The sequence below is a fragment of the Sceloporus occidentalis genome, unplaced genomic scaffold, assembly GCF_023333645.1.
Source record: "Sceloporus occidentalis isolate IW3139 unplaced genomic scaffold, rSceOcc1.0.p SCAF_25, whole genome shotgun sequence".
Taxonomy (NCBI): domain Eukaryota; kingdom Metazoa; phylum Chordata; class Lepidosauria; order Squamata; family Phrynosomatidae; genus Sceloporus; species Sceloporus occidentalis.
The window spans coordinates 13,738,687-13,764,977 of NW_028317005.1; the positions used below are offsets into that span (position 1 = coordinate 13,738,687).

At 36.4% G+C, this 26,291-nt stretch overlaps 1 protein-coding gene across 1 annotated transcript in view; it reads right to left on the reverse strand.

The window, feature by feature from the left end:
• LOC149300427 (PEX5-related protein-like) overlaps nucleotides 1-24,108 on the reverse strand; it is a 43,534-nt gene extending 19,426 nt beyond the window's left edge. The window contains exons 1-6 of the mRNA XM_089485342.1: nucleotides 24,046-24,108; nucleotides 20,597-20,701; nucleotides 12,548-12,659; nucleotides 10,893-11,083; nucleotides 7,747-7,865; nucleotides 7,148-7,244 (exon numbers count right to left, since the gene is read on the reverse strand). Of these exons, the coding sequence (XP_089341468.1) occupies nucleotides 7,148-7,244; nucleotides 7,747-7,865; nucleotides 10,893-11,083; nucleotides 12,548-12,659; nucleotides 20,597-20,665 (588 nt within the window). The 5' untranslated portion in view covers nucleotides 20,666-20,701; nucleotides 24,046-24,108. The remainder of the gene's footprint in view (nucleotides 1-7,147; nucleotides 7,245-7,746; nucleotides 7,866-10,892; nucleotides 11,084-12,547; nucleotides 12,660-20,596; nucleotides 20,702-24,045) is intronic.
• Between the last annotated feature and the right edge of the window lie 2,183 nt (nucleotides 24,109-26,291).

A 26,291-nucleotide genomic window follows, 5' to 3' on the forward strand; every position in this document is an offset into this window, starting at 1 on the left:
AATCAGATTTCTCCTTGGATCGAGAAGCTCTAAAATATGAATGTTATATTCTATAATTTATGTATGTTCTGCTTTTCTAAAAAAAAATATCCAGTACCTTTTTGAAGGCATCTATTGTATTTGATAGCATCGGCCTTCTTGAACTCTGCTCAGGAGCAGTATTTTAACAACTAAAACACAGTCACACTGTGCGCAAGTGTAGTCAAAGGCCGAAATTTGTAACCAATATTTATCAATGAATACAACAATAATTGTAATAACAAACAAGGGGCTTTGCTGGTAGCATAAATGGAAAACGGTCATAATAAAGACTACTCAGGAACAGTATATCAACAAATAAAACACTGTGTGCAAGCACAGTCAAATGCCTACTTTTGTCACCAATATTATTAATGGGTTATAGTTCTGTATTGTCCACAAAGTAGAGGTTTTGCCCCATCTTTAAATTAAAAAAAAATCCCTAAAATAAATGAAAATAAAAATGTTTGCTGCAGTCTATGTATATTGACAATGGACTAATATACAATACACTACAGCTCCTCAAATCCACCATACCTGGAATACCTGGAATACATTTAAAATGGAATGTTGCCTGTGCACAGTGCAATGCATTGTTCATAGGCAGTATTCTTATGCTGGGACCCACCCGACTTTAATAGTACAGGACCCCCAAAAATGGGACTGTGGCGAGAAAATTCGAGACTTTTGGTAGGTATGATCTCAGCCTCTACTATGTCATTGTCTCGCAGTCCAACTCTCATCAGGCTGTAACTTCTACTGACAATTTAAAATTACATTCGCACATTTTATATATCTAATGCTTGTCCCTACTTAAATGCTGATTAGCAGAGTGAAAAAAGTAAGGAAAAAACCCACAGATTGTGGACCCATCAAACACAGCTATAAACATCAATGAGACCAAATTTTTACTATTACTTATTATTCGGCAATATATTTCTGTTAACAATATTCCTAAACATATCTAAATAATATTTAGCATACGAGTAGCCAGACTCAACTGGCATCTTACCTCACCAGTTTCTTAATGCATCAATAAGTGGTGTAACACCACATGTAAATTGTGTTGAACATACTGATGGAATGCCTACAGTGATAGTATCAAGTGATGAATGGACTTCACGGTGTCAGAAGACAACACCTTCATAAATCTGAACTATCATTAAGTAGGTCCTAGGGGTTCTCTAACGAGAGAGTGGCATAGAAATAGTTTAAAATAGTGCTGGCCAACATATGATCCTCCTGTTCAACTATGGCCATCAAGCCAGATTTGAAACCAAGAAGCAATAACTCCTATTGACTCTATGTTCAGAGAGTATGATGTGAAATCCCATAAGCTTTAAAGAACTCATAGTTCCCAGAGATATAATCAATTAAGGAGGGACCTCTGAGGTCTTGAAAGCTTATTTGGCTGAATGAATGATGGTAAATTAAACATACGCCAAAATTCTGTAGAATATCTTCTCTGGGATGATGGAGATGTTTCCTTTGACATAAAATATGCGAACAACTAATAGCTGATTTGCTCTAAACCTGCCCAACTTGCTCTCTGTGCTTCGATAGATCCCAACCGCACCACACTGATGAAGGATGTCTGGGGTTGTTAGTTCTTTAATACAGATGAAACGTGGCTCCCATTTTGGATCTGGACTGTCCTTATGGAAGGAATTCTGATTTGCTGATGGAGATGGCAAAATACAGCAAAACATGATGTGGGATTCTCCCAATCGGGCAAGCAAAGTTCTTGTCTGAGATGGTTTCAAACACATTTGCATTTTTTAATTTGGGACTGAATTAAAAACAAAGCAAACGTTCAAGTTAAGTGTTATGGTTTTGTTTGTCAGTGTTGCCAAACTGTCTATGCACCAATGGATTCTTATTTCTTAAAAATATTACTCTCTATTCAAAACTATACAGTAACCTAAAAAAAATAGAAAAGATGTATAAGTGAGTGAGCAGAGGAAAGTGTTTCACCTATCAGTTATCAGACTCTATGTACTCTTACACTGTATTAGTAATGAATATAACAATATACCTTTTCCTAATATAGCTGGCAAGCAGGTCATCAATATTTCATGATCTGATCCATTACTAACCACAGAGCACAGAGGTCACTTTTAGAGAGGTTAAAAGAGCCAATTTTTAATGCATTAACTTACAGAGGTCGTTTGCCACAATCAGCTATTTGCGACCCTGAGCTGATGACTGTTTCACTACATAATGGCCCCACAAAATGGGTGTTAACGGTAAAAATAGCCACAAAGATATGGCAAGAATCAAACCTACTGCCTACGCCATTCCTGATTTTATTCTGTAATTCTGGTACAGTATATATGACTACAATAGCTACTGTTTGCAAAATAAATATCAACAATGTAAAAATAGAGGCTGACATTCTATTCTATTCTATTCACTGCAAGTTATTTCATTTTAACTAATGCTAAAATAGCAAAATCCAGTATTTAACTTAACTGACCTTAACCTTACCAGACTTGTAATAGTTGGGGTGTGTTTTAGCCTTATTAAGTGATAGATATATTTGAACATTCTTGAAGCCTTAATATGTGTGCCATGATGTATAGATAGAGACAACCCACTCGACCAAATCACATTATCATGTTGTGTTATATCTTTGCTATAGAACAATATAGACAGGAACTTTCTTATAGACAGGCAACTTAAACTGTGATTTTCCTCAAAATCACCAAGTAGGATTTACCTGTTACAAACTAGATAGATTAATATCAGGCACCAGTGAAGATTTCTGCATGGCCACAAAAGGTAGACATGTCAGTCCCTTTTAGACAAAGAGCTGGCAAGAGTTGCACTTAGGATATCCTTGTTTTTCTCTATGAGCTCAGATATTCACCTGAACATGGTAGGAATTCACTTCTACACAGTTGACAGTAAGTTTCCTCTGACTTCATCTAGAAAGTCGCTATGGGTACCTGAGCCAGGGGAAGCCTGAAAACCTTCAGTGTGAAGGGCATAATCGGTCAAATAGCCTTCTAACACTGCAGCCTAACAAACATATGGAAGATAACATACTCAATGAGCACCTTCCCATCCAACAAGAAAACTTATGAAGAGATAACATACTACTCTCGTACTGATGCAAAACATTTCCAAAATCATCCTGTAGTAGGCCAAAACCCTCAAAATAGAGCTGCTCAAGAGGCAATGCTTTCCTTGAGCTGGCCAGAACATGTATTCTGTGTGCACCTTGCATTCTTACAACTAATGAGAAGCAGATGGTAAATTCTAGGAATTGATGCTTAAGTGACTTATGGACAGGTCAGCATATGGATACTCCCTGGAATAATAACAAGTCCCTTAATACCTTTACAAGCATCTCTCAGCACACTATCAACAATGCTGTGCTCAAATTCTAGAGGATCTTTGAGAGGTTTTAATGATCCTTAGTTTTCCTGAAGCCTGAAATAAACTGCACATTAGGTACTGTATATGTCTTTACTGAAAAATACCAGCACATAAACAATCTGTTTTAAAACTAGCATATTTATTAATCCAAAGGAGCAATTCTTATAACGTCTGTACAAGTACTATGAAGTACTATGAAGACGTCGTTTAGCTGTAGGTTGCATTAACTCTACCTCATGCTTAAATACTTAATAAGGACTTCTACTAAAAATACATATTACTGTATCGGGCAGATACTGTTCTTATGCACACAAAAGATTTATAACTAAATCCTTCTTAACAGCTTCAAATGTAAAAAACTCACATTTTTGCAAATTTGCTTATTATTTTCTTTTAAAGACTAGGTTGCACTGCTAACCAAATTTGCAACATTGTCTGACTACAGTAGTACCCCACATACAATGTTTTTTACAAACCCTATCCTGCATTTTACCTTTTTGCTGTAATTATCATTTCACCATTTAAAGCAGTTGAATGCTCTGAATAAAATAATAAAGGTTAAAAAATGTTCTAAAATCTGGACTATAGACGTAGATACAAACCCTATGCTGCATTTTAACTTTTTGCTGTAATTATCATTTTACCATTTAAAGCAGTTTAATTACTCTATAGTAGTTGCTTACGCGACTCAAAATATAAATATCGCAAGTGCTGTGGGATTTGGGCATTAGCTCAGCATTTTATGCGCACAAACTAAACAACGTTACTTGCAGATGAGAAGCCACGGGACACCGAAAATCCATTACATTTCAATTGTAATTTACACAAAATTCAGAAGTTTAGAATCAAGAAAAGTAGTGTCATGCACTCATCTATATTTAACGCTACAGGAGGCTGATTGTATTATTTCGACAATTGCCATTCTACAGTCGTGCAGGGTGTTCCTTGCTTGTCAAGACTGGTCTTATATTAACCTATTGCTTGCCATGGAAGTTTTAGGCAGCGTATAGCAGTATACACTATGAAATGGAAAAGAATCAAATTCTCAGTACACATCCCATTTATAATAAAATCTTATTCAGCATTAATAAGACCCTAAACCCTAGGGAAGAATAAACTCTCCAACAAAAGGTTAGCAGGGTTTTGAGAGTTCTGGTCAATGACATACTAAAAGATGGTGTTCCCCCCCATACTCAAAACTTTTTTTTTTCTGAGTGCAGCATTAGAAATATCATTCCTAATAGATTTGTGCGTTCGGATTTATAGAAACTTTATCTTTAACAAAAAGAGTTTGTATGAATCTCCAATGATGAGGCAGGTCCCCAACAAACATCGGTACGATACGATGACTTCATTTGTTTGCCATGTTTTGGCAACTCTCTTTGATGGGGTAAATTCGAAAGGGACTGCGTGTAGGAGAGTACATATAAATGATTAATAGGTAGAAGTAGCCAAAAGAATCAACAAGATGGTCTCATTGATGTTTTTGGCTGTTGACAGGTCCAACAACCTGTGAGCTTTTTCCTTAGTTTTCTTTTACTCCAATAAGCATTTACAAGAGTCTATTTAACTTGTCAAGAGCACCCACAGATTGAAGAGAGTTAGAAGTGTGAGACAGTACGTGACAGCATTATATTTAGCCGAGATTGAAGTTCATCTGTCTACCAAACTGCAGGTGTCAAGCAGTGTTGTGCAGACAATTTACCCGGGTGGGAAGGATTGGAGAAGCTGAACAACTATAGTTCATTTTATTTATTTACTGGAGGAGCAGTTTTTTCCCCTTTTTATGTGCTTAGTGATTTATTTATTTTTGTGCTCTAATTAATTTACAAGTTAATTCTTTAAATATCTTTCCAATTTTCCTATTAAGTTGTACCTTAGTAATATTATTATTATTTATTGTTTTATATAGCGCTATCAGATTCTGTACTGTCGGACAATGGATAGACTGGACATAACAAGTAGTATATAACAAATTGACCTACAGAAATAACAGGTGAGGAGGGCCCTGCTCAAATAAGCTTACAATCTAGAGGGAGTTAGTGTGTATTACATAATAGGTACAAAGTAAAAGTGCTATTGTTAGGGATGGACCAGCCACACTAGTTAAAGTATTGCAGGAGAGGGACTAGGAAAGGTGAGCTAAATGAATATGGAGGGGGGTTAATGTGCAATGTTGTAAGCGTCCTGGAAGAAGTGGGTCCTGAGGGATTTTTTGAAGGAAAGGGGGAAAGAGCATAAAAATCTACATAAGAACCTACAAGAACTTCTAGAAATATCTAATTCGTGGGTATTTCTTAGTAAGACCAAATCAAGAAGCAATGATTGCTTGCCTATAGGATACTTTTCTTTAACCATAAGGGTAAAAAGGCATTAGAAAAAATACCAGCAAGCATTAATTTGCTTATACTGCTACACCGCGTTGTCTGTAATGAGCTTCATCTGTGGCAATGATCTGTGCCAACATCAATTAGATGTTATCTTTTGATCTCATAAATAATTACTTCTGTACAGACATTTTTCTATATTTTTTAAAATTCTGAAACAAGAGTAGTGTCAGCTGTGGTTTTACTGATACACTTGCGATGTAGACAATCCAATTTCTGATAGAAGAGCTTGCAAATCGAGCTCTCGTCAGCTTTATAGTATACTGGTAAATCTGTAATACAGCAATAAGGTGCTTTATCTATGGATTAAACAAGCACAGTATTCCAAGATGCTGGTACAAACATAAACAACACCAAAGCAACATGACTGACACATGAGTCAAGCTATGATCTTAACACAGTGATTAAGCTATAAGTCTAAGCTTAAAATCTGTATGTCTTGAGGGAGAATGGCGTCAAATAAATGTAAATCTCTGTAATTATTGCCCTGTCATTTCACAGATCTTGACTTTTTCAAACAGTATGAGAATGTTAGTCAGAATTTTTAATTAGCTTCTTTAAAAAAAAATCTCAGGTGATAAAGAAGACACTAAAAGATGTGAATGCATTAAAGGGATATTATCATATTGATTTCCCTTACCCTTTGTAAGTGAAGAAACCCCAAAATTTAACCGTAACAGTTAGAAATGTTACAAGGACTGGCATACTGAAAATAAAACACATACATAATTTCTGTCAGTGTTCCTTATCTGCTGCTCTTCTGTGCCAATCACTCCACTGACTCCCCATACACTTCAGAGTCAAATTCAAACTCCCGACCCTAACCTACAGAGCCCATAACAACTCCCCACCCATGTATATCTCTACCCTCTTATCCAAATAAACTCCTAACCGCCCTCTTCGTTCTGCTCATGACCTTCTTCTCTCTTCCACCTCATTACCTCTTCCCACTCCCGCATCCAGGATTTCAAACGTGCTGTACCCCATTCTTTGGAATTCCCTTCCCCATCCTGTCAGATTTTCTTCCTCATAAGCAAATTTCAAAACCCAGCCCTTTCGAAGCATCATAACCCTCTCAGCAATCATCCTGTCTAAGCCTGAACAACCAACATCCTCTAGCGCTCTATACTAACTCGATGAATTCATCCCCATCCAAGCAGTCCTCTTGTACTGTTTCACTTCCCCCTTAACCGACTACATTGTAAGCTCGCAAGAGCCCCCTTCTCCTTTTGTACCAGTTTGTTATTGTTTGTGTTTTAAATTTATTCTACCGACTCTATGATTGTAAAGTGCTATACAAATAAATAAATGTAATATAATATTATTATTAATATGATTGATTTGTTGATGGTCATACTTACTCTGGAAGTAGGTACCAAGTCTAACTCTGCTCCTGGTTCTCTTTCCACCATATTATCTACCTTTTCTGAATCGGGTGGAGGTTTAATATCTGCACACCTAGAACCAGACACGATGCAGAACATTACTATTGTTTTTCCGTTGCAGGATAATATGAAAATAAAGTACATTGGTGTCTGTAGGATTTTTTATCCTCCCCAGCTTTCCCTTCTCCCACCCCAATACCTCCTTACCCCATCCCCATTTCCCACTTTTGTTGGCTCAGGAGAGGGTTTCTTGGTGGGAGGCAAATATTAGTTACTCATTAATAGGAAAAATTATATGATCATGTAGTAGCTACAGACCAGCATGAGCCTGCACAACATTTTTGACGACTACCAGGTGTTTTTTCTGCCTTCATGTCTAGTTAACCTACTCCTAATAATCTACTGGTTCTCCCTCTTGCCCCCCCCAGACACCCATGCACTGATCCTCTGAATATGGTTCCAATTAATTTATATTTCTGAATGCTGCTTATCTTTTTTCAATGGTCTGTTTATTATAATTTACCATAATGGGTTATTTCCATTTGTCCTTTAAAAAAAAAACATGACAAACATACCATAACAGCTCTTTGGAAGCCTCTTTTGATGATGATTTTCTTTCTAGGGCCCGGTGACCATCGCTGCTCTTATCGCCTCGAAAATGGCCATCGCTCCATTTTTCCAACTGTGTCTGAATGTGCACTGAAAAAGAGAAGAGCATTTTTACTGGATAACTTCTCATCTGCAATTTATACCCAGTAATGATACTAAAATAGTAGAAATTATGTATCACTTTATCACAAAACATAAGGTTTATAGCAGCAGCTATGAATCTTTCTTGACCCATTTAAGCCTATGGTGCTTGACCTTCTTTGGAGCTGATGATAGCCTCACATTTATTTCAAGCAAGGCTAATGTCCCTTTATTTAGGTTTTAGATTTTAGGTCTTGTGCTGCGGTGCTTCTCAAAGTGTGGTCCACAGATTACTGAGGTTTTTTTCCTTTTGTGAGTGCAGGCGTCAAGAAAGAAAAGTCCACTAGCAGAAATGTTTGGAAATCATAGTTCTACCAATTAGATAATGCATTCATACACTATCCTTTCAGTATGATAGTAGTCCTTCATATTTGGTTTGTCCAGGGATGAGACTGGGTACGGCATTTTGGTTTTTATTATTATTATTATTATTATTTTTTATTATTAACAATAATAATTCTAATAACTCATTCTTTATAAAATAAAAATTTCACTGTATGAAATTCTTATTTACTGTAATAAAGCAATCATTAGCAAACCTGGAAACTCTCTGGATTTGACCCAGACTCTTAGAGTTTTTAAAGAACTCTCAGGGTCTCAGGGTGAATAGGCATATTCCTAGGGTCACACAGTCTGATGCCTACTCTTTCTCAAATGGTTTATCATGGTTAACTTTTAGAGATATCCAAAGTTGTTGTTTAGATTTCTGTGTACATAGCCAGCATTTCTATGAAAGAATGTTTTGAACGCAAGTGCAGTTTGAGCTGATTTGATAACCAGTTAAACTGTTTGTTGTGCATGGCTGGCAAAGCATAGCAGAAGAGCTGGTGGTCAGTGGTGCTTCCTTGGCAGCTCTTTCAGCTGTTACTTGTATAATACATTTTTAATATGATCCAATAAAAGATATCAAATTGACTAAGTCAAATAGCAGCTATTTCTATATGGTAGCCTTAAAGCACGTAGTACCAGATGATTGTGCACAAGGATTAGAGCATGTATAGAAATTAAACACATACTTATAGGGCTACCCTGTTTGCTGAAGGTCCTATTGTATATTTTTATAATCAAAGAGTGGGGATTAGATGGAACCATTTAATTTTCCTATATTTATTACAAACTAGTATGGCCTTTTCTATATACGTTTAAAAAATAATTTCATATTTGCTCATCAGAAATAAAACTATATTGGAAACTATGGCTCAGACAATCACAATAAAATATAGAGTATAATACTCACAGGTTTTCTTTATGTTAGGATAGTTAGTTGAAGAGTGAATACATATTATACATGTGAAAAGAAGAAACATGTATATCAAGATTCCCTACAATCTGGGCTGCGTGTATATTATGTGTGGGATTTTACTGTGGACTTACTATATATTTTTAATTTATGGGAAAATAGGTTATAAGCTCAAACACCAGGGCCCACTTCTGCTTGTCTAAATGTTGATGTTATTGTAAATTTGAATATTATTGATAATTATAAATCTTTCCTGCTGTAATATTGCTAGAGAATCTGTTGCTGCTTTATTAATTAAATAAAGTGTAATATAATGTAAAAATACAGTGAAAACATCCAGTCCCATGGTACATGGTATTGCATTTTACAGTGATTTTACAATATTTCCCTTGTACAGACACCTGTTACTTGAGTCAACATGCATATGTTATGTTGTAATATATCAAACAAGTCTATAAACACCGAACACAATTTTTACTTCATAAAATGGAAAGGCCGCTGAATAGATTGGGAATTACCATCCTTAAAGTGATGGGTGACCCATCAAGAACTTAATGATCTGTAGCTGCAACATTACAGGTTTGGAACAGTGGGATATCATTTTCAACTCTCTGCTCTAGTTTTCTCTATGCTTCATTAATCAGACTAATAAAAGTGGCTCTTCGGAGTTCATTCAAAACAGGATGCAAACTCTTCTCAATGTCAGCTTCACAATGGAGGTAAGGCACATTAAATCACTATGGAAACATATACAGTATGCATACCTACTGCTCCAAATGTAACAAATTGTCCCAGTTCCAGTTTTGATAAATATGGACCATAGTCTAGAAATAATGAAGCAGTAAACAATGTTGACAGATGGACATTTATTATGAGTCCGGCTTAGTCCTGGTCTACAACAGCTGTCTATATCCCAATATCTATGAAATATGTTTATTAGTAATACCATAAAGGATATTACCTAAAACATGTTTATGTTTATGGTATTTGCATATGTGTACATACATCTTGTTTTGTTGAAACAGGTACTGTTGAACCTACCCAATGCATAGCTCTAAGGTGACATTATCTTTATATTTTATGTTCAGGCCAGCACATTATGTTAGGGAAACATATGTACCATTGACACCCATAAACTCAACGCTTGTGTGATAATAAAAGTACCTATATTTGTTCTTAGTTCAGAGGTTATCCAATTTCAGAAGCAATCGGTGATACTGACACAATGGTTTCGTGCCTCTCATGAGGTAAATCCCAACTATCCACCTTTCACCCCAATAAAAAGATTGAAAGACAAGATTCGAGGACAAGATAGTTGTGATTTTTACTTGTCATAGTAAATTAAATACACTGAGCATCTGCCAAAGAAAGGATATGCAACAGGGCAATATTTGTGTTTCAAAGCCTATAGAACCAAGCCTACAACCACACTGAACCTCAATTTAACCCACGGATTCTGCCACATATCTAAACCACGATCCACTTTACCTCCAGTTTTAGCTTCCCATTTATGGCTTGTTTACCCTTTTTTATTATTATTTTCAGATATAGCTACCAGTTTGGGGATACACTGTACAATATTACCTAAATAAATAGTAATATGATGTTATTATTATTATTTACATTACATTGTTGGGATCATAGGCAGAAACCTGTCATTAGACACAAAGTCTGTGCGTGTGCGTGTGTGTATGTACTTGCACATAATTTATATACAAAAAATAACAGCATACCCAAATCCAAGCTACTCTTTGTGCTTCTGTCTGTCTCTGCTTTTAGGAGTTCAGGTTCTTCCACTTTCTTCTTTATGGATTGACCTTTGGATGCATCCCCTTTTAATGTCACATCTGATTTTTTTCCTTTAGTTTGAGTTGGTGTGATTGGCTCGCTTAAGTCTAGAAGGTCCAGCCCTGGAGATAATACTGTGAGATATTGCACATTTAGAGGTGATCATATAAATCTGATCATATAAATACATAATCATTCTTTTATTTTGTTCAGTTGCCAGAAGTTTCACATTTATGTCCTCAGTGCTATTAGATAATCTTGAAACATGTAGAAAGTTTAACAGAAAATATATGCAGATACAATAGTGTGGCATATGTTATAAAAAAAACAACAATGAAACATATAAATAAATAAGAAACTGAAATATATTCAGGGAGGGTAAGCTAGGTCTGATCCGGCAGCTTGTTATTAGTAACTAGGGGGCTGGTAAAGGCTTCATTAAGCGTGAACTACTGGGAAATAAGTTAGGCTATTATAATTGTTTGCTTTTCTAATAAAATAATTTTACAGTTTGAATGCTGTATATTTCTTTGATTAGTTTAATAGTGGGGAAGAAAAGATTCATTAAATCTGCCAACCTAGCTATACAAGCCACTAGCATATATGAAAACGACTGTCGGAGAAACTTCATGGAACCTAGATATCAGATCTAAAAATATCAAGGTCCTTCCAGGGAATATGAGCTAAAGAAATAAATAAAACACAAAAGAGCAAACTGTTTCAGATGGCAGATATGCCTGGATTTGCAATACAGTTTTATTGCTGTAGATAATTTCTGTGCAATAAAATGAAACAAACCTACCAAATTGACAGTCACAGCTATGTGTATTTATACATATGGACTTATCTGGGCATCAGACAGCCTCTCAAATTAAAAATTTAAGCACAACACTTTCTTGCAGATGCCGGTCCTGGTCATCTGGGGCATCGTGGAATAGTAAATTCAAGTAAAACAGTTGTGCAGTTACATGGCTCAGTTATTATTAATGGATGCCAACAAAGTCAGTGTTAGCAAAAGAGTGATTATTTAAACATAATGTGGCCAAAAGCCTTATACCTAGAGCAACTTTCATTTGTTTGTATAATGATGATGCTTATATTCCTGCTACCCTTTAATAAATAAAAAGTAATGTAAAATTCTGCATCAGACAAAAAAATAATAGATACTTCAGAATTTCTGAAGCTGGTGAACTATTTAATGTCAAATAGGGTATTTAACATGCAAAGTTATAATCCAATGGATAACGGGATAGGCAATTTAGGACAAAGAGCATCAACATAGGTGGCATCTACCCAGGGCCTGACTGGCAATAGAGGCAACCCAACGGCCTGCTCTTTTGGGTGAATAGGTGAAAACAGAGAATTCTGCCAAAGCCTCTCTTTACAACAGAACTCATAATCCCCTGGAACAACACATATGTTTTGTAAAGTCTGCACAATATTGTCGCCGATCTGCTAAACACAAATTGGTTTCTATAATTATAGTGCTACACATTGTGTACAGCAATTCCTCTTTCCTATAAATTGGTTGTGAGTAAAAGCTGCTAGAAGGGATTACTCTATCCAAGAGACAACAATTGATTACAGTTTACAATTACCTGCTGTATTTGAAGTTACTGGCCTGGCCTTTGGTTCTGATTTGGTTTCGCACAAAAAGTCATCAATTGATGGACTCAGTAGGGGTCTGCTTTCTTGTTGTTCATTCACCAGCTGGAGATAAAAAAATACCAAAAAGAAGCCACTGTAGTCAGAGTAATAGGTAACAGATATAACCCGATTATAGTTTGTTAAAAAAAGAAGTTAGAAGGCAACTGTGCCACATACACGTATGGGGTTATGTATAAAAAAAAGTGACTCTGATACATTCTACAAAAAGTGGTCTTATCACCACAGCAACCAACAGAAAGATCCTGCTGATAGGACCCCCATTCTATTTTTACAACTGAAAATTTTAACATGGATGGCTGCTTTTGGCATTTCAGCACTTGTGATTCTCGGCAAGTCACTTGGTAGTTGTAGTGCCAGAGTTGTCCATCACTTTACTAGGATGATATATCATAGCAGAAATGATAGATGATACGTATATGGGAATAATCTAACATGGTTCTACAATATGTTTATTGATAAAAAAAAGATGAAGTTTTAGCCATGTAGCCTCTACGAAAAGCGTATATATAGCAGAACATGACAACAGCAAATCCTTATACTGATATGCACTGAACAAAGGCGCATCTTATTTCTCTTCTAATTCGGAGCTAGGTAACTAGGATTGGATAAGTAACAATAATTAAATTGTGTTTTTAATCTTTTATTAGGGGATTTAGTTTTCATTAAGCCTGCAGAAGTACATAACGACTGGATATTTCTGGGACATATCATGGACCAAAAACACAGATCAAATGTGTCCTTTGGACAGTCTATTTTTAGAAATGATGCTCTCTAAATGAGATATTCACGTTGTATCTAAGTCACGAATCGACAATGTCAGGAAATCAGAGGAGAAGCAGAGCTTCACGGAAGATAGCTAGGGGTCACGTAATAGAAGCAGATTAAAAACTCTCCTCCTTGCATTACACCAGTGTGGGGAAAAAGTTATGTTGTATCAGATTTGAACTGTGTAAAATGTTCCTATCCCTCACTTGATTAAAAGGTTTAAAAACACAGTGTATGTGATATAGCCCTTTTCCCTGAAAAACATTCATTTTTTTTTATTTTTTATCGTTCCTTTTTATTTTATCTCTTTTGCATTTGTATTCAATTTTAGCTACATATTACAAGAAGGATATCATTTGTTGGGTGTATAACATTTCAAGTTTACATGTTTTATTATTTTCACATTTTGTTTTCCATATAACATCAAAGCTTACAAACGAGTGCAGCTTTTCAGAAATCAAAACAGTAAAGAGTCAGCAACAGGTCATAGGAATCTAGTCATAGTGGTATTTTTCTAGCAAGTATAAATATATGCAGCTGAAAAGGGTCAATCAAAATAATTCACCTGCAAAAGCTAAAAGGTAATCTTTTTGTCCTTTCAAATTATTGTTTAAATAGTTGTATAGATGATGAGAAAAAAATTAGTGCAATCTCATATTTTTATCTGTATGGGAAAGAGAAAAAAATATTCTAATTTATTGCTTGTTATGAAACTATATTTGTTTTAAAAATGAGCATTACTGTCAAAATACATACCTCCCAAGTGGGTGTTTTGCATCCTTGCATCCCACTTTAAATATGTGCTTATATTGTGATGCTTATATTGTGATAGTGCTGCTCATCCCTCAACTATTACCTCCACTTTTTAACTGAACTGGTGAAGCTAACCAAGTTCCAGTACCCACTCTTTATTTCCAAGGTGCTTTTTCTAGCTTTTGTTCTTCATGCAGTCTTTTTCTCAGCATTGTTGACCCCGAAGCATCTTGGTGTTTGTGGATAAAAAAATAACCACCACTTTACATATTCCTTGCGCTCATAAACAGGTGTCCATGAATATTCAAGTCATCACCAGTTTACCCAATGTTTTAAAGATGAAGATGTCATTTTATGAGACATTGAAGAGGATCAAGTAAGGAGCTGGAGTCAAGAAACTTAGGTGGGTGTAAACAATTCTTTCAAGAAGCTTAGAGGCGAGAGAAAGTAGAGAGATGGGACATTAGTTGGACATATCAGTCATGTCCAGGGAGGGCTTTTTCAAAACAGGAGTTACTGTAGCATTCTTGAAAGAGAGTGGGACAGATCCAGTAGAGAGGGATAGGTTGAAGATATGAGCTAGTGTAGGGAAAAGAGTACATGAGAGAGACTGGGTAAGATGAGAATGTATCGGACCAAGGGGACATGTGGTTGGACAAGAGGAAAAAAGGTGAACATGAACTTCATCTTCAGTGAGTTGAAGAGGAAGGAGAGTTCAGTGCATGGGAGGGTGCAAAGTCAGAGGGAGGGCAAAGGGAGCAGGAGGACTGTGCATATATATTACATCTGATAGGGCAAAGAAGAGAATTGTAAGTACTGAAGAGGTTTTTAGGGTTGTAAGGAGGAGATAAGGGAGGTGAGGTAGGATTCCTTAGCAGGGGTAAGAGCAGAGTAGTAGGAACAAAGCATGGATTTATAGTATAGGAAGTCAGACATAGAATGAGACTTCTGCCAACTGTGTGCCAGGGTTGGAAACATGAGTGTTGTAAAGAGCGAGTAGTAGTTGGGGCTACATCCTCAAGAGCAGATGTAATGGTGGAGTTATAGAGAAAGGTAGCAAGTTTAGGGCAGTGGGGGGTCAGAGAGGGGGAAAGAGGAATTAGGTTTGTGAGAGAACACAAAAATAATGTCTAGAGTGTGACCGTCATTGTGAGTAGGTTAGTTAGTGTTTCTGCATGAGATCAAAGGATGATGTAATGGATAGAAATCCTAATAGCACGGTACCTAAAATGGTATCTACTGGGAGTTTGAAGTCTCCAATGATGACAGAAGGGACATCAGAGGAGTGGGCAAGCCATTAGCAGAAGTGGTCAAGAAAGATATTAGCAGGGCCAGGGGGAAATGGTTTACAACAGCAATAGTAAAGAGATGAGATTATTAAAAAGCTGGACAGCATGGACCTCAAATGAGGTGTGAGAGAGATGAGGGAATAGGTCAAAAAGTGAAAGAAGCTTTTCTGTGACCTTCCTCCTTCTTGACCATTATGGTAGGGGTTCATCAGCCAACCAATATGGCTCAAAGTTACCCCCCTTCAATTAACACCTCTAAGACAGCTAGCACTTTCATCAAAATATGCTTAAATAAAAATTGACTGAGGTCCAGGCATAATACAAACTTCATACTGACCATAGACTAAGTAATCTGTATTTGTACTATTTATTCTGTGGCATTTTATATTTACTAAATGTATATTTCCTTTCATTATTTGCTTCTTTTGTGTATTTCATACACACACACACATATCATGCAGAGGGTTACTGCACAGAAAACATTAACTTTATTAATAAAGATCATGCTTAATACTTAAGAAGTTGCAAAGTAAGGAACTACAACAACACACATACCCGGGAGCTGATCATGTCTCCCCTTTCCTTCTCCATATGTAGAGGCATGGAGGTAGACCTGGATGTGACTAGTTGAGGGTAGGTGGGAAAAGGAGATATTACAGAGCCTTCAGTACATAGAATGCTTATATGGAGTACTAAATATACTGTTTTTTTTAACTAGTAAAGTATTTATTATAAATTAATTATATATAGTCAAAGTTCTTAATGTACAGTGGGCACCCTGACACAGATCAAGGGCCAGAAAGGGTCGGGGCCCGTCCGCCAGTGGTGTACCGAGCGGGAGGGGGCACTATTCTGCCTAATGCAGGAGGGGCAGGGTCGGTTGGGGAGATCATGACTCCCCAATGATCATGGGGACTCTAACTGTCCCAAAATCAAGGGAGCGGGAGGTCTGTTCATACAAACCTCTGTATCCTGCTCCTTTCCAATGCCTGTCAGCTGATGCTGAACGCGGGAATATGATGTCAAATGCTGGTGCTCAGCACTGAAGCTGCACCCCCCGACCAGAAGACAAAACAAGAAGAAAGACAGAAGAAGAGGAGCTGTGGGAAAGGAGAAAGGGATGCGGGAAAGTTAGGGATACATTGTCAGAGTGTGAGAAAGAATGAGAATGAAAAGTGAGAGTGTGATGGCAATTATAGTGAAACACTACCAGTGACTGGCTCAGTATAAAGTGAGGAGAGTTAAGGTGTACCACCATCAATGTCTAGCTCAGTATGTAGTGATAAGAGTTATGCTGTACCACCATCAGTCCCTGAGGTATTAAGTGATGGGAGTTATGTTGCACCACCACCAGTACCTGGTTCAGTAAATAGCGATGGGGGTTATGCTGCACTAACATCTGTGTCTGCCTCAGTATATAGTGATGGCAGTTATGCTGTACCACTGTCAATGTCTGGCTCAGTATATAGTGGTAGGAGTTGTGCTGTACCACCATCTGTGTCTGGCTCATTATATAGTAATGGGAGTCGTGCTGTAATACTGTGTGTATCTGGATCAGTACATAGTTATGGGAGTTATGCTGTATCACCATCAATGTCTTGCTTAGTATATAGTCAATATAAATATAGCTTTGATTAAGTAATTGATGAATTTGCAGAAATAGAGGCTTAAAGGCAGATGATTTAAATCCATTTACCTTTGCAGAACAGACTGAGCGGTAACTTTGGACCTCAGTTTTTTATGTGTGTGGGGGGTTGCTATTATAGAAAGCAGTGTTGTCTGACCATTAAATGTAGGGAGCCGTCCGACCACTATTTCACGGCTGCCATGGCTTACTTTTATTAAATGGTCCTGCTGTGACTGATCAAAAGGGCTTCCATGAGTCAGGGAAGTTAAAACTTCAATGCGCATGCATCCGCATTCTTACGAAGGGTGCGTAAATAGGTAGTTTTGTAGGTCAAAACAGTAGCCAAGCCAATATACTGTTCCTCTCCTGTAAGTTTTAGGGTATACGTTTGGTGAATTCATATTTGGAAAAAAAAATTCTATTTGAGAAGCCTTATATTGTTTCATAATCTTTTCCATTGCAGCCCATATGAATATATATTTACTAATAACTATATACCGTTTAAATGTTACTTTTTATTACTACACATACTTTACAAATTAGATATGTGGGGATGTAACCACTAGGGATGGACTTAACAGGAAGAGCTGTGGTCATGATAGGGTATGGCTAAGGGAGGGGCATCCCCATGGGGGGCCCATGACTTTTTGTTGCCCAGGGCCCTGAATGGTCTCAATCTGTCCTTTTATAAATGTAAAACATTTTCATAATAAAACTTTATCTTAGAATTACTTCCTGCCCATAATATGACACAGATTAAATAATAATGCAAGCTTAAATATCCATCATGCATCGCAGTGGATATTTGACATGTTTATTTAATAGGAGGAAGATGCATGATAGCCATAGGTAGCAGCTATTTACATTTAATATAAAGCACACAGACACACACACACACACCTGGTCATTACACCAGCAGGGACTTTTATTGCAGTCTAAATACATAGACATAAATATGTAGTTGGTCTCCCCTTTGCAGCTTCCACTCTTCTGGGAAGGCTTTCCACAAGATTTTGGAAAATGTCTTGGTATTCTGAAAGGGACATATCAAGACATTTTGGGCAATGCTATGCTTCCAACTTTGTGGGAACAGTTTAGGGGCCCACACAGAGCACTGACCTCAACCCCATCGAACATCTTTGGGATGAACTGGAACAAAGATTGATAGCCAGGCCTTCTCCTCCAACATTAGTGCCTGACCTTACAAATGCTCTACTGAACGGGCAAAAAATGCCACAGAAACACTTGTGGAAAGCCTTCACAGAAGAGTAGAAGCTGCTATTGCTGCAAAGGGGAGACCAACTACAAATTAATGTCTGTGTATATAGAATACAATGTCATTAAAGTCCCTGTTGGTGTAATTGTCAGGTGTCCCAATACTTTTGTCCATATACTGTGTGTAGATATATCTATATGTATCTATCTATCTAGATAGATAGATAGATTGATAGATATAGACATATCTACAAACACATACATACTGTACATACATACATACATATGTGAAACATTGTAGATTTCACTTTAAGAGAAACTGTCACATATGTGATGTTACCTATGCGGTATTTTTAAATTATTTCACAACTAACATTGTGAACCTATGCTCTTTTTAAATATATGAACCTATTTCGCAAAACAGTGGTGAAGTCGGGAAAGGAAAAGAGGCAGATTTGTGCTTTCAGTGCCTTTTCATAAGTTGTACAGTAGTTAAATTGAAATCTGTTAAATGCTTTTAAAAAGCATAATGACAGATTTGACATGTCATAGGATAAGACATATTTTTATAGATGACAGTTTATCATTGATTTCTTTTACAAAGAAAATAATCAATAGATCTATCTGTTTGAAAAAGTTATCAGGCTGCATCATCTGATGTTAGATGTCCTACAATAGAAAGACGTCATGTTATGTGGACAAGAAAGACTCATGTAGTATATTTTATTCACCTGTACTGGAGCTGACAGGTGTTCTCTGGTTATGTATGTCTGTGTATAACCAGCCTGCTATACTTTTGGCATTTTGCCGTATTAATCTTCCATTTATACTCAGAATGTCATGAAGGCAAAAAGCTCTAATGATATGACCTTCTACAGAGACCAAAACACCTGCCTGTTCTGCAAAAAAAAGGAACACATTACTGTGTTCACACAGGTTATAATAGAGTTCATTTTCCTATATGCTTTCTTTTCTGGAAAGAAAAACTGTGATGAGCAATACTACCAAGGGACTGTTTTAACCCAGGGAGCCCTGATGTGACCTGCTATATATGAACGGGAAATACTATATGTTTATAAGGGTTACTTACCATATTTGCTCGTATATAAGACAGGCAAATGCTCTGAAAAATCGTCTTATATTTGAGGTCGTTTTATAATCTGACCTCAAATAGAGGTCTGACTATAAGACTAAGATCCAGATCCCCCGCAGTGCTGCAGGGCTCCTGGATCCCCCTCTCTGGCAGCCGGTGAACGCCTGCATGATGGGCTGCCCGGCACTTCCGCTAGGGCTGCATGACCTTCCGACACTCCTTGTCTTGGTCGAAGTGCCGGGCAGCAGCAGAGATTTTCTATGCGCATTGGGCAGATGTCCACCGGCTGCCCCCACAAAACACCAGGGAGTCTGGAGCACGGGGGCAAGTCTGGGGATGGATTGGTAAGTCTAGGGGGCAGAGTGGCATATAGGGGGTATAAGGCATATCTGGGGAGCAGAGTGAAATATCTGGGAGGCAGGTTGGCAAATAAAAGGAAATACATTTTCTCAATCATAGTTTTTATTAAAAAGTAAAAAATAGCTTACATGTGAACTAATATTTACTAGTAAAACTTTTTTCCTATAGGATAGTCTTATATTCAGGCTTTTTGTTTTTTTCCTAAATTAATATTCCAATTTGGGCAGGTTGTTTTATAATCAGGGTCATAATCTAGTTATAATCTAGCAAATACGATAGCAATAATGTATGCATTTTTTGTATTTTTTTGTTTATTTTTTCTGTGTGGCGAAGCAACTTGTGGAGCTTCAAATAGATGCCACATATTTTGTGGCAATTGTTCTTGGTGGTAACATATCAGGATGATATAAACTGTGATCTGTTTGGTTCTCTCCCTTATATATATATATATATATATATATATATATACATATATATACATACAACAAAGTAAGTTGTAGATCTTTTCTACATTTTTCTCACCTTTTTGTGTACTTTATTAATAGTCAAAATCCTTATATTTGCTTTACTTTCTTTTACAATATAACATTAAAATTGCATATATTATCACATAAATCACTGCACTGGGAAACTGACATATGCAGATTGTGCCCATGCGCGCATCTGGTCCATGCATTTGATTTAATTAAATGTCACCATCTGATAGGATCTTGTTAATTTCTCAAATATGAGATAATAACTGGTACAGATGCACAGAGTGTGCCGAATTGTAATTCTTTTATAAGGCTTTCAAAAACACTGGGTACTCTTGGCACTTCAGACCTCCGCTAAGAGCCAGTTGCATGTGTCAGTTTCCTGGTATCCTTGTGCCGCCCACCTGTGACTTCATAGTAAGGAGGGGTTTTTCCTCTGCAGACGGCAGTCTCGGTATCTCCTTCATCACCATGGCAACAGCCTTATCTGCCGCCCTAGAGCTTTTCCCCTACAACAGTGAAATCAACAACGACTCATGTCAGGAAAATTGGATCTTGTTAGAAAAGTGAGCTGATGTCACAGTGTTATGCTTCATGGGTTACAAGTTTGTTTCGAGAACCTTTGTCTATTCAATATAATGAAACATGAAGAACAAAATGTTGCAGATTAAAATGACTGGAAAATCCAAGACCTATAGCCCTTTGCTTTGTGTTCTGTGTATTATTAAAGTTGAAGGTGGACCTATCCAAGGGGAAGACACATGGTTACTTCTGATATGACCAATGGAGGATAGGCTTGTATAAACTTAACCAAGCGCCAACTGTAAGGGACAAAATGGCAGGCATTATTTTTTTTTTTTCTTTCCTGGGAAAATTGGGAGTCTACGGGGGCTTTTTATCAAAAAACCTTTCTTTATCAGAAAGCTGACAAATTTAGATAGGTTAATTAACTTAACTTGATATATTTTACTGATGGTGCACAGTTGGCCAACTCTAGCACAATACTGAAATACAATATTGTGCTCGGCTACCTGGCCCTCATCATGGATATTAAATATATTGGAGTTATGTGTTTAAATATTGATTCTGGCCCAGTATTCTATGTTTAGAAGGGGCCCTCCATTAGATCCTATGGAGATTAGACAACTTTTCAAACTTTGCACCAGTATCACTTTTTATACTATTTATTCTATTGTTTCTACCCTTTATCATACTGGATTAAATATTATTAATGTATGCAGGGCTTGTTTTTTTAGTATAATACCACTGTTGAACAGCAAGATTCTCCAACCTCACTCTTAACCTCATGTTTATAAATTCCCTATGTTTGCGGTTTTTAACAGATTGGTTCAATAGGTTTTAAAATATATATATATGTATGTAAATATGTATTTCTAGGACCCTTGCATGCCACCAAAACGTAAACAATTAAGACATCACTGTTAAGGCTTCACGCTGGTCCTCTAAGCGAATACACCTTATTTAACATACGTTTCTTTCATTTTTAAGAAATCAAGTAAAGTTAAATGGGATAAAGGGAAATGTAAAACAGTAAATAATTTGAAATGTTTTAGTTCATTGATATTTAATTTCATCGCCCAATAGTTTTACTAGATATATTTCCTTTGAGAAATCTGATGTTCTGTTTTGTATTTTTAATCAATCTTCCAGGAATAGATTTCATTAGCAGAGTCTGTATGTTACTGGAATATTGCATTATAGTTATTTTGCCATTTTTTTTTTATATATTACATCATACATCTAGGTCATTACATGATTACAGCTGAAATGTAAGCAGTTTACACATTTACTTAATTAAAATACACCAGATTTACCAAAGAATGTTCAGTGATGTCCCACAGTGCTGCACTTTCTTTATACAAGAGTACATAATTAATCCTGCACGTGGTATACTAAGGCTGTAGCTCGTGCACACTACATTCCACATTACTTGCAATACAAATCCTGTGGTGGATAAAGTGAAATATACAGTGAAAACATGCTTAGAAACACTAGTATAGCCTAGAGTGCTATAAAATCTACAAAGTTGCAATGCATTCAAATGGCAATGCCTACCCTTCAAGCAGTTCATTGTTTAATTATTACAATCTGGGTATTTCATAAGGATGTCTTCCAGTTCTTGTGAGGAAATAGCTTGATTATCCTTCTGTTCAGAGAGCTACATACTCAAACTCTTTAGGGCTTTTATGCAGATATTATTGGGGTAACTGATTCCAAAGATTCCTCTGTTCTTGATGATTTCTGCACTGGGAATCTGCATATTACAAAGGCCACATACTTTGTTTAGGGGCGCCATTACGTCCAGTAACGTGTAATTTATCCTTTACGGAGATGGGAGGTGGATTGGTGATGATAGATGCCAAATCAAATGTTTTATTTATACATTAAATTGTGTTATGTTTCGCAAAAGTAGGCAAAATAAACTTCAAAAGTCATTTTGATAGGGCATTTACCATTTTCTGTTATGTCTGTGTGACAAAAAAAACTCAGTGATAATGTCAGGGAATATCTAAACTTGAAAACCCATTTATTAATTAAGCCACATGTTCATTTACTAAATGGACTTATATGTGAGACCAGCATTAGAATGTGTCCTGTCACTCATCATTCACGGCTATTCATTTTGATTCAAACATTGCTGGCATCCGACCAGATGAATATTGAGTAAACAAAGGCCCTTCTGCTGTTATTATACAATGACTTTTATCATACTTAGCTAGCCTGATCACGATTACTGAACTTAAGAATGGTTGCATTTTAGCTCACCAATTTAGAAAGGTTTTATAAATGAGTGCTGCTTTATTGTGTCTTGGTATTTATTGATTATAGGGTTGTTAGCAGGGTTAGCATGACTGTGCATGAGTGTACGACATTAGGATGTTTGTGCATGTTACTGTAAAGTGTTAATGTTTGTGGGCATATGAAGATTGCATGTGTGTGTCTGTTATGGTATGGTGTTAGAATGTGTATGTGTTTGGAGTTAGCATGAATGTGTGCGTGTTAGTATTTCATGTTAGCATGCACATGTGTGAGTGTCAATGTAAGATGTTATCATGAGTTTGTGTGTCAGCGTAAGGAGTTGGAGTGTCAGGGGTGAGCCTAGGGTCAATGAAGCCTGGAAGGGGGAGAGAAGGAGCATTAGAAAGAATGTATATGTATGTAAGTGTATTGTAGAAGAGTCTGGGTGTTAGTATGTATGTGTGTTAGTAATAGTGGGGCCTTGAAGGAATACTGCACCCAGCCACCACTAACCCTAGGCTTGCCCCTGTTCTCATAAGGTGTGCTTATGGAAAGATCTTAAGACGGAGTGATGGTGAGGCAATGTGTGGTCCAGTGGGACAGTCATGGGGGCCCCAAGATTTCTGATGGCTGCCCTGCTGTAGTTCCCTGATATATGGGGAACTACCAATTGGCTTTCAACTAATCTAAACATTAACCAAAACTATTAATATTTATTTTTGTCTCTGACCCTCAAATCAAATTAGCAACACTGTGAAGTAACACAAATATATTTTCCTCTGTAAAAAAAATGTAAGCAGTAATAAAGTGTCAGTTTGACTCATGCTATGTTATTAAAGGACTTCCACCATTAAGATAAATAACAACACTGCAAGTATTGGCCTTGGAAACAGCAGATTCACTATATATTTAGTAGAAAATTACTGTATGTTCAATGACATTCTAAATCTAGAATCTACGACTTTGCTATATCTAGCAGCATGCTTCTAAGTGCAAACACTAAATCATTCCTACGAATGAAAAAGCAAATCTAGAATACATATATAGCTGTACATGCAAGTGAGCTGTTCTCCCGTAGGATAAAGAAACCCACCAAAATTGGGGTCAAGTCACTTTTTGGAAGACTGAACCACTTTTTCTTCAAGGTCACACCTACTACCTGAAAGAAGCCATGACATATTTTATTAGCGCACTCAAACTTGACCTCACAATGATTCCTAAAGAAAGTAGAAATTTTATGTAATAGTTATTTTTCAGAATATACTATTTATCACATTTGGAAAAAAAACATTCTAATATACTGTATTAAAATGCAAAATACTTGGAATATAACATTTGCGGATACTATTTATAGAACATTAAGGTGCTCATTTAAAAGAAGCAATCAGACAAATGAGGTAAGGTCACTGATTTAAAGATAAAAACGATAATGATTTTATTAAACGGCAATTTACATTATTTAAAGGTATATTAAAAAATGTATTCTGGTACATAGTTTGACAAGTGGTCTTATCACCATAGCAGCCAATGTAATGGCCTAATCAGGAGGAACATTCCAGAGGTTGCTAGGGTGATATGACCACATTTAAACCTTTGCACCAGTCTAATTTCACATCTAACACATTAAAAATATAAAGTTGGATGGGGCTGTCCTTCATAGTTTAATTTTAACATCTTTTTATGATAACGCTGCTAAAATACTCCTGTGAAGAGTCCACATTGGGTTATATATATATATATGTATATATATATACACACATATATGTGTATATATATATATATAATATATATATATAAATATGTGTATGTGTGTGCGTGTAGTCCTATGTAGGACTATTTAGTCCTATAAAAAAAGGTATTATTTTATATTGCAGTACAGTATTTTTTTTACATATATGTATATATACATATACACGCTAACTATAAACTGAAAAACTTCCTCAAACACTACAGTCTAATCTATCTTTTTCTCTCTGCCTTTCTATCCCTTTTCATTAGATAATTAAACAGTAAAAAGTAATTTAGGTAAGTAATAGGTGAATTATTGTTATATTAATAATAAAAAAATAAAGTAAATGGTTTTCGATTTGTGTAAAGCTTTAATTTAATTATATATATATATATATAGTATAAGGTAAATATAGGTTGATATAAATTCAGAGAATAAAAATAAATATAAAAACAAAGAAAATGTGGTTCGCATGCATCATTAAAAGAAAGAAAAATAAATAATTAAAAGCTGTGTGTAATTGGAAGTGTCCAAAGTTAACAGAAGGCAATTATTCTAATGAGGAGTTTATAGTTCAATGGCAGTAGGGCACAAAAAAATGAAATATTCATACTACCATACTAACAACAATAGTGGGTAAAACAGGTATTCGATTTTAAAAGATAGACAAGATATTTGAGGAATATACTAATTATGGGATGTCTAGACCAGTGAGGACCATGACATGATTTTTGGATAACTTGTAAGGCATTGCTCTGCCATCAACAAGGCTTCTTGCTTTTTTACATATTATTTAGAGAAATACAAAACACACTTAACAGTCTTAGTTCAAAGGATACCAAATGGTCCCAAATTCCGAATTCTAGAACGTAGAATCCCCAAACATGATTACATGTTTTTCTACCAATTGATCAGTTGATAATTGAAAGCAACTGTTCAACTGCATAACTAGTCCAGAAGACTAGCTGGTAAAAATGTTTTCAAGGTCAATTAAACTTTTGCTTTAAAATAGAGCTTTATTTGTGCTCCATGTGTAACAATTTACTCTTAATCCAAGGTTGAATATTTTTATATAACCTTTTCATAAAGTTAGGGTTGCCACCCAGCCGGTGCCAGTGATCAGTGTTTTGAAGCCGGTGCCAGCATAAGTAAAATCCCAGCAATGCAAAAGCCAGTATTTTTTTGTGCAATGGGGATTCCCACACAGTTGCCAAAATAGGTCAGGCTGGCTTAAACAAACTGTGGTTAAGGTGGTTCAAGTGGGTCCAACAAATGTAACAAGTGGTGCTTATTAAGTATCAGCTAATACAGCAAATACTTTTTCTTTCTTAAATAAAAAAAAATCCCAGGGGTTCTGTGGGCTTCAAGCTTCTTCTGCTATGAGGCCGTTTCACATGGCTGGAAAATGGCTGGTGAAGGTGAGTGAGCAGACGAGGGCTAATACAAGGCAGGGTGAGAGTGTAGGAGGCACAGACAGGTCTGAGGGACAACAAATTTCATTTCCGAATAAACCCCCCATTTCCGAAAAGGCAGTAAACAGAATTTGTTGTCCAAATTGAATGAGCCAAAAAGGATACAGAAAATTTGTATGAAATGATTTGGGGCCCTGT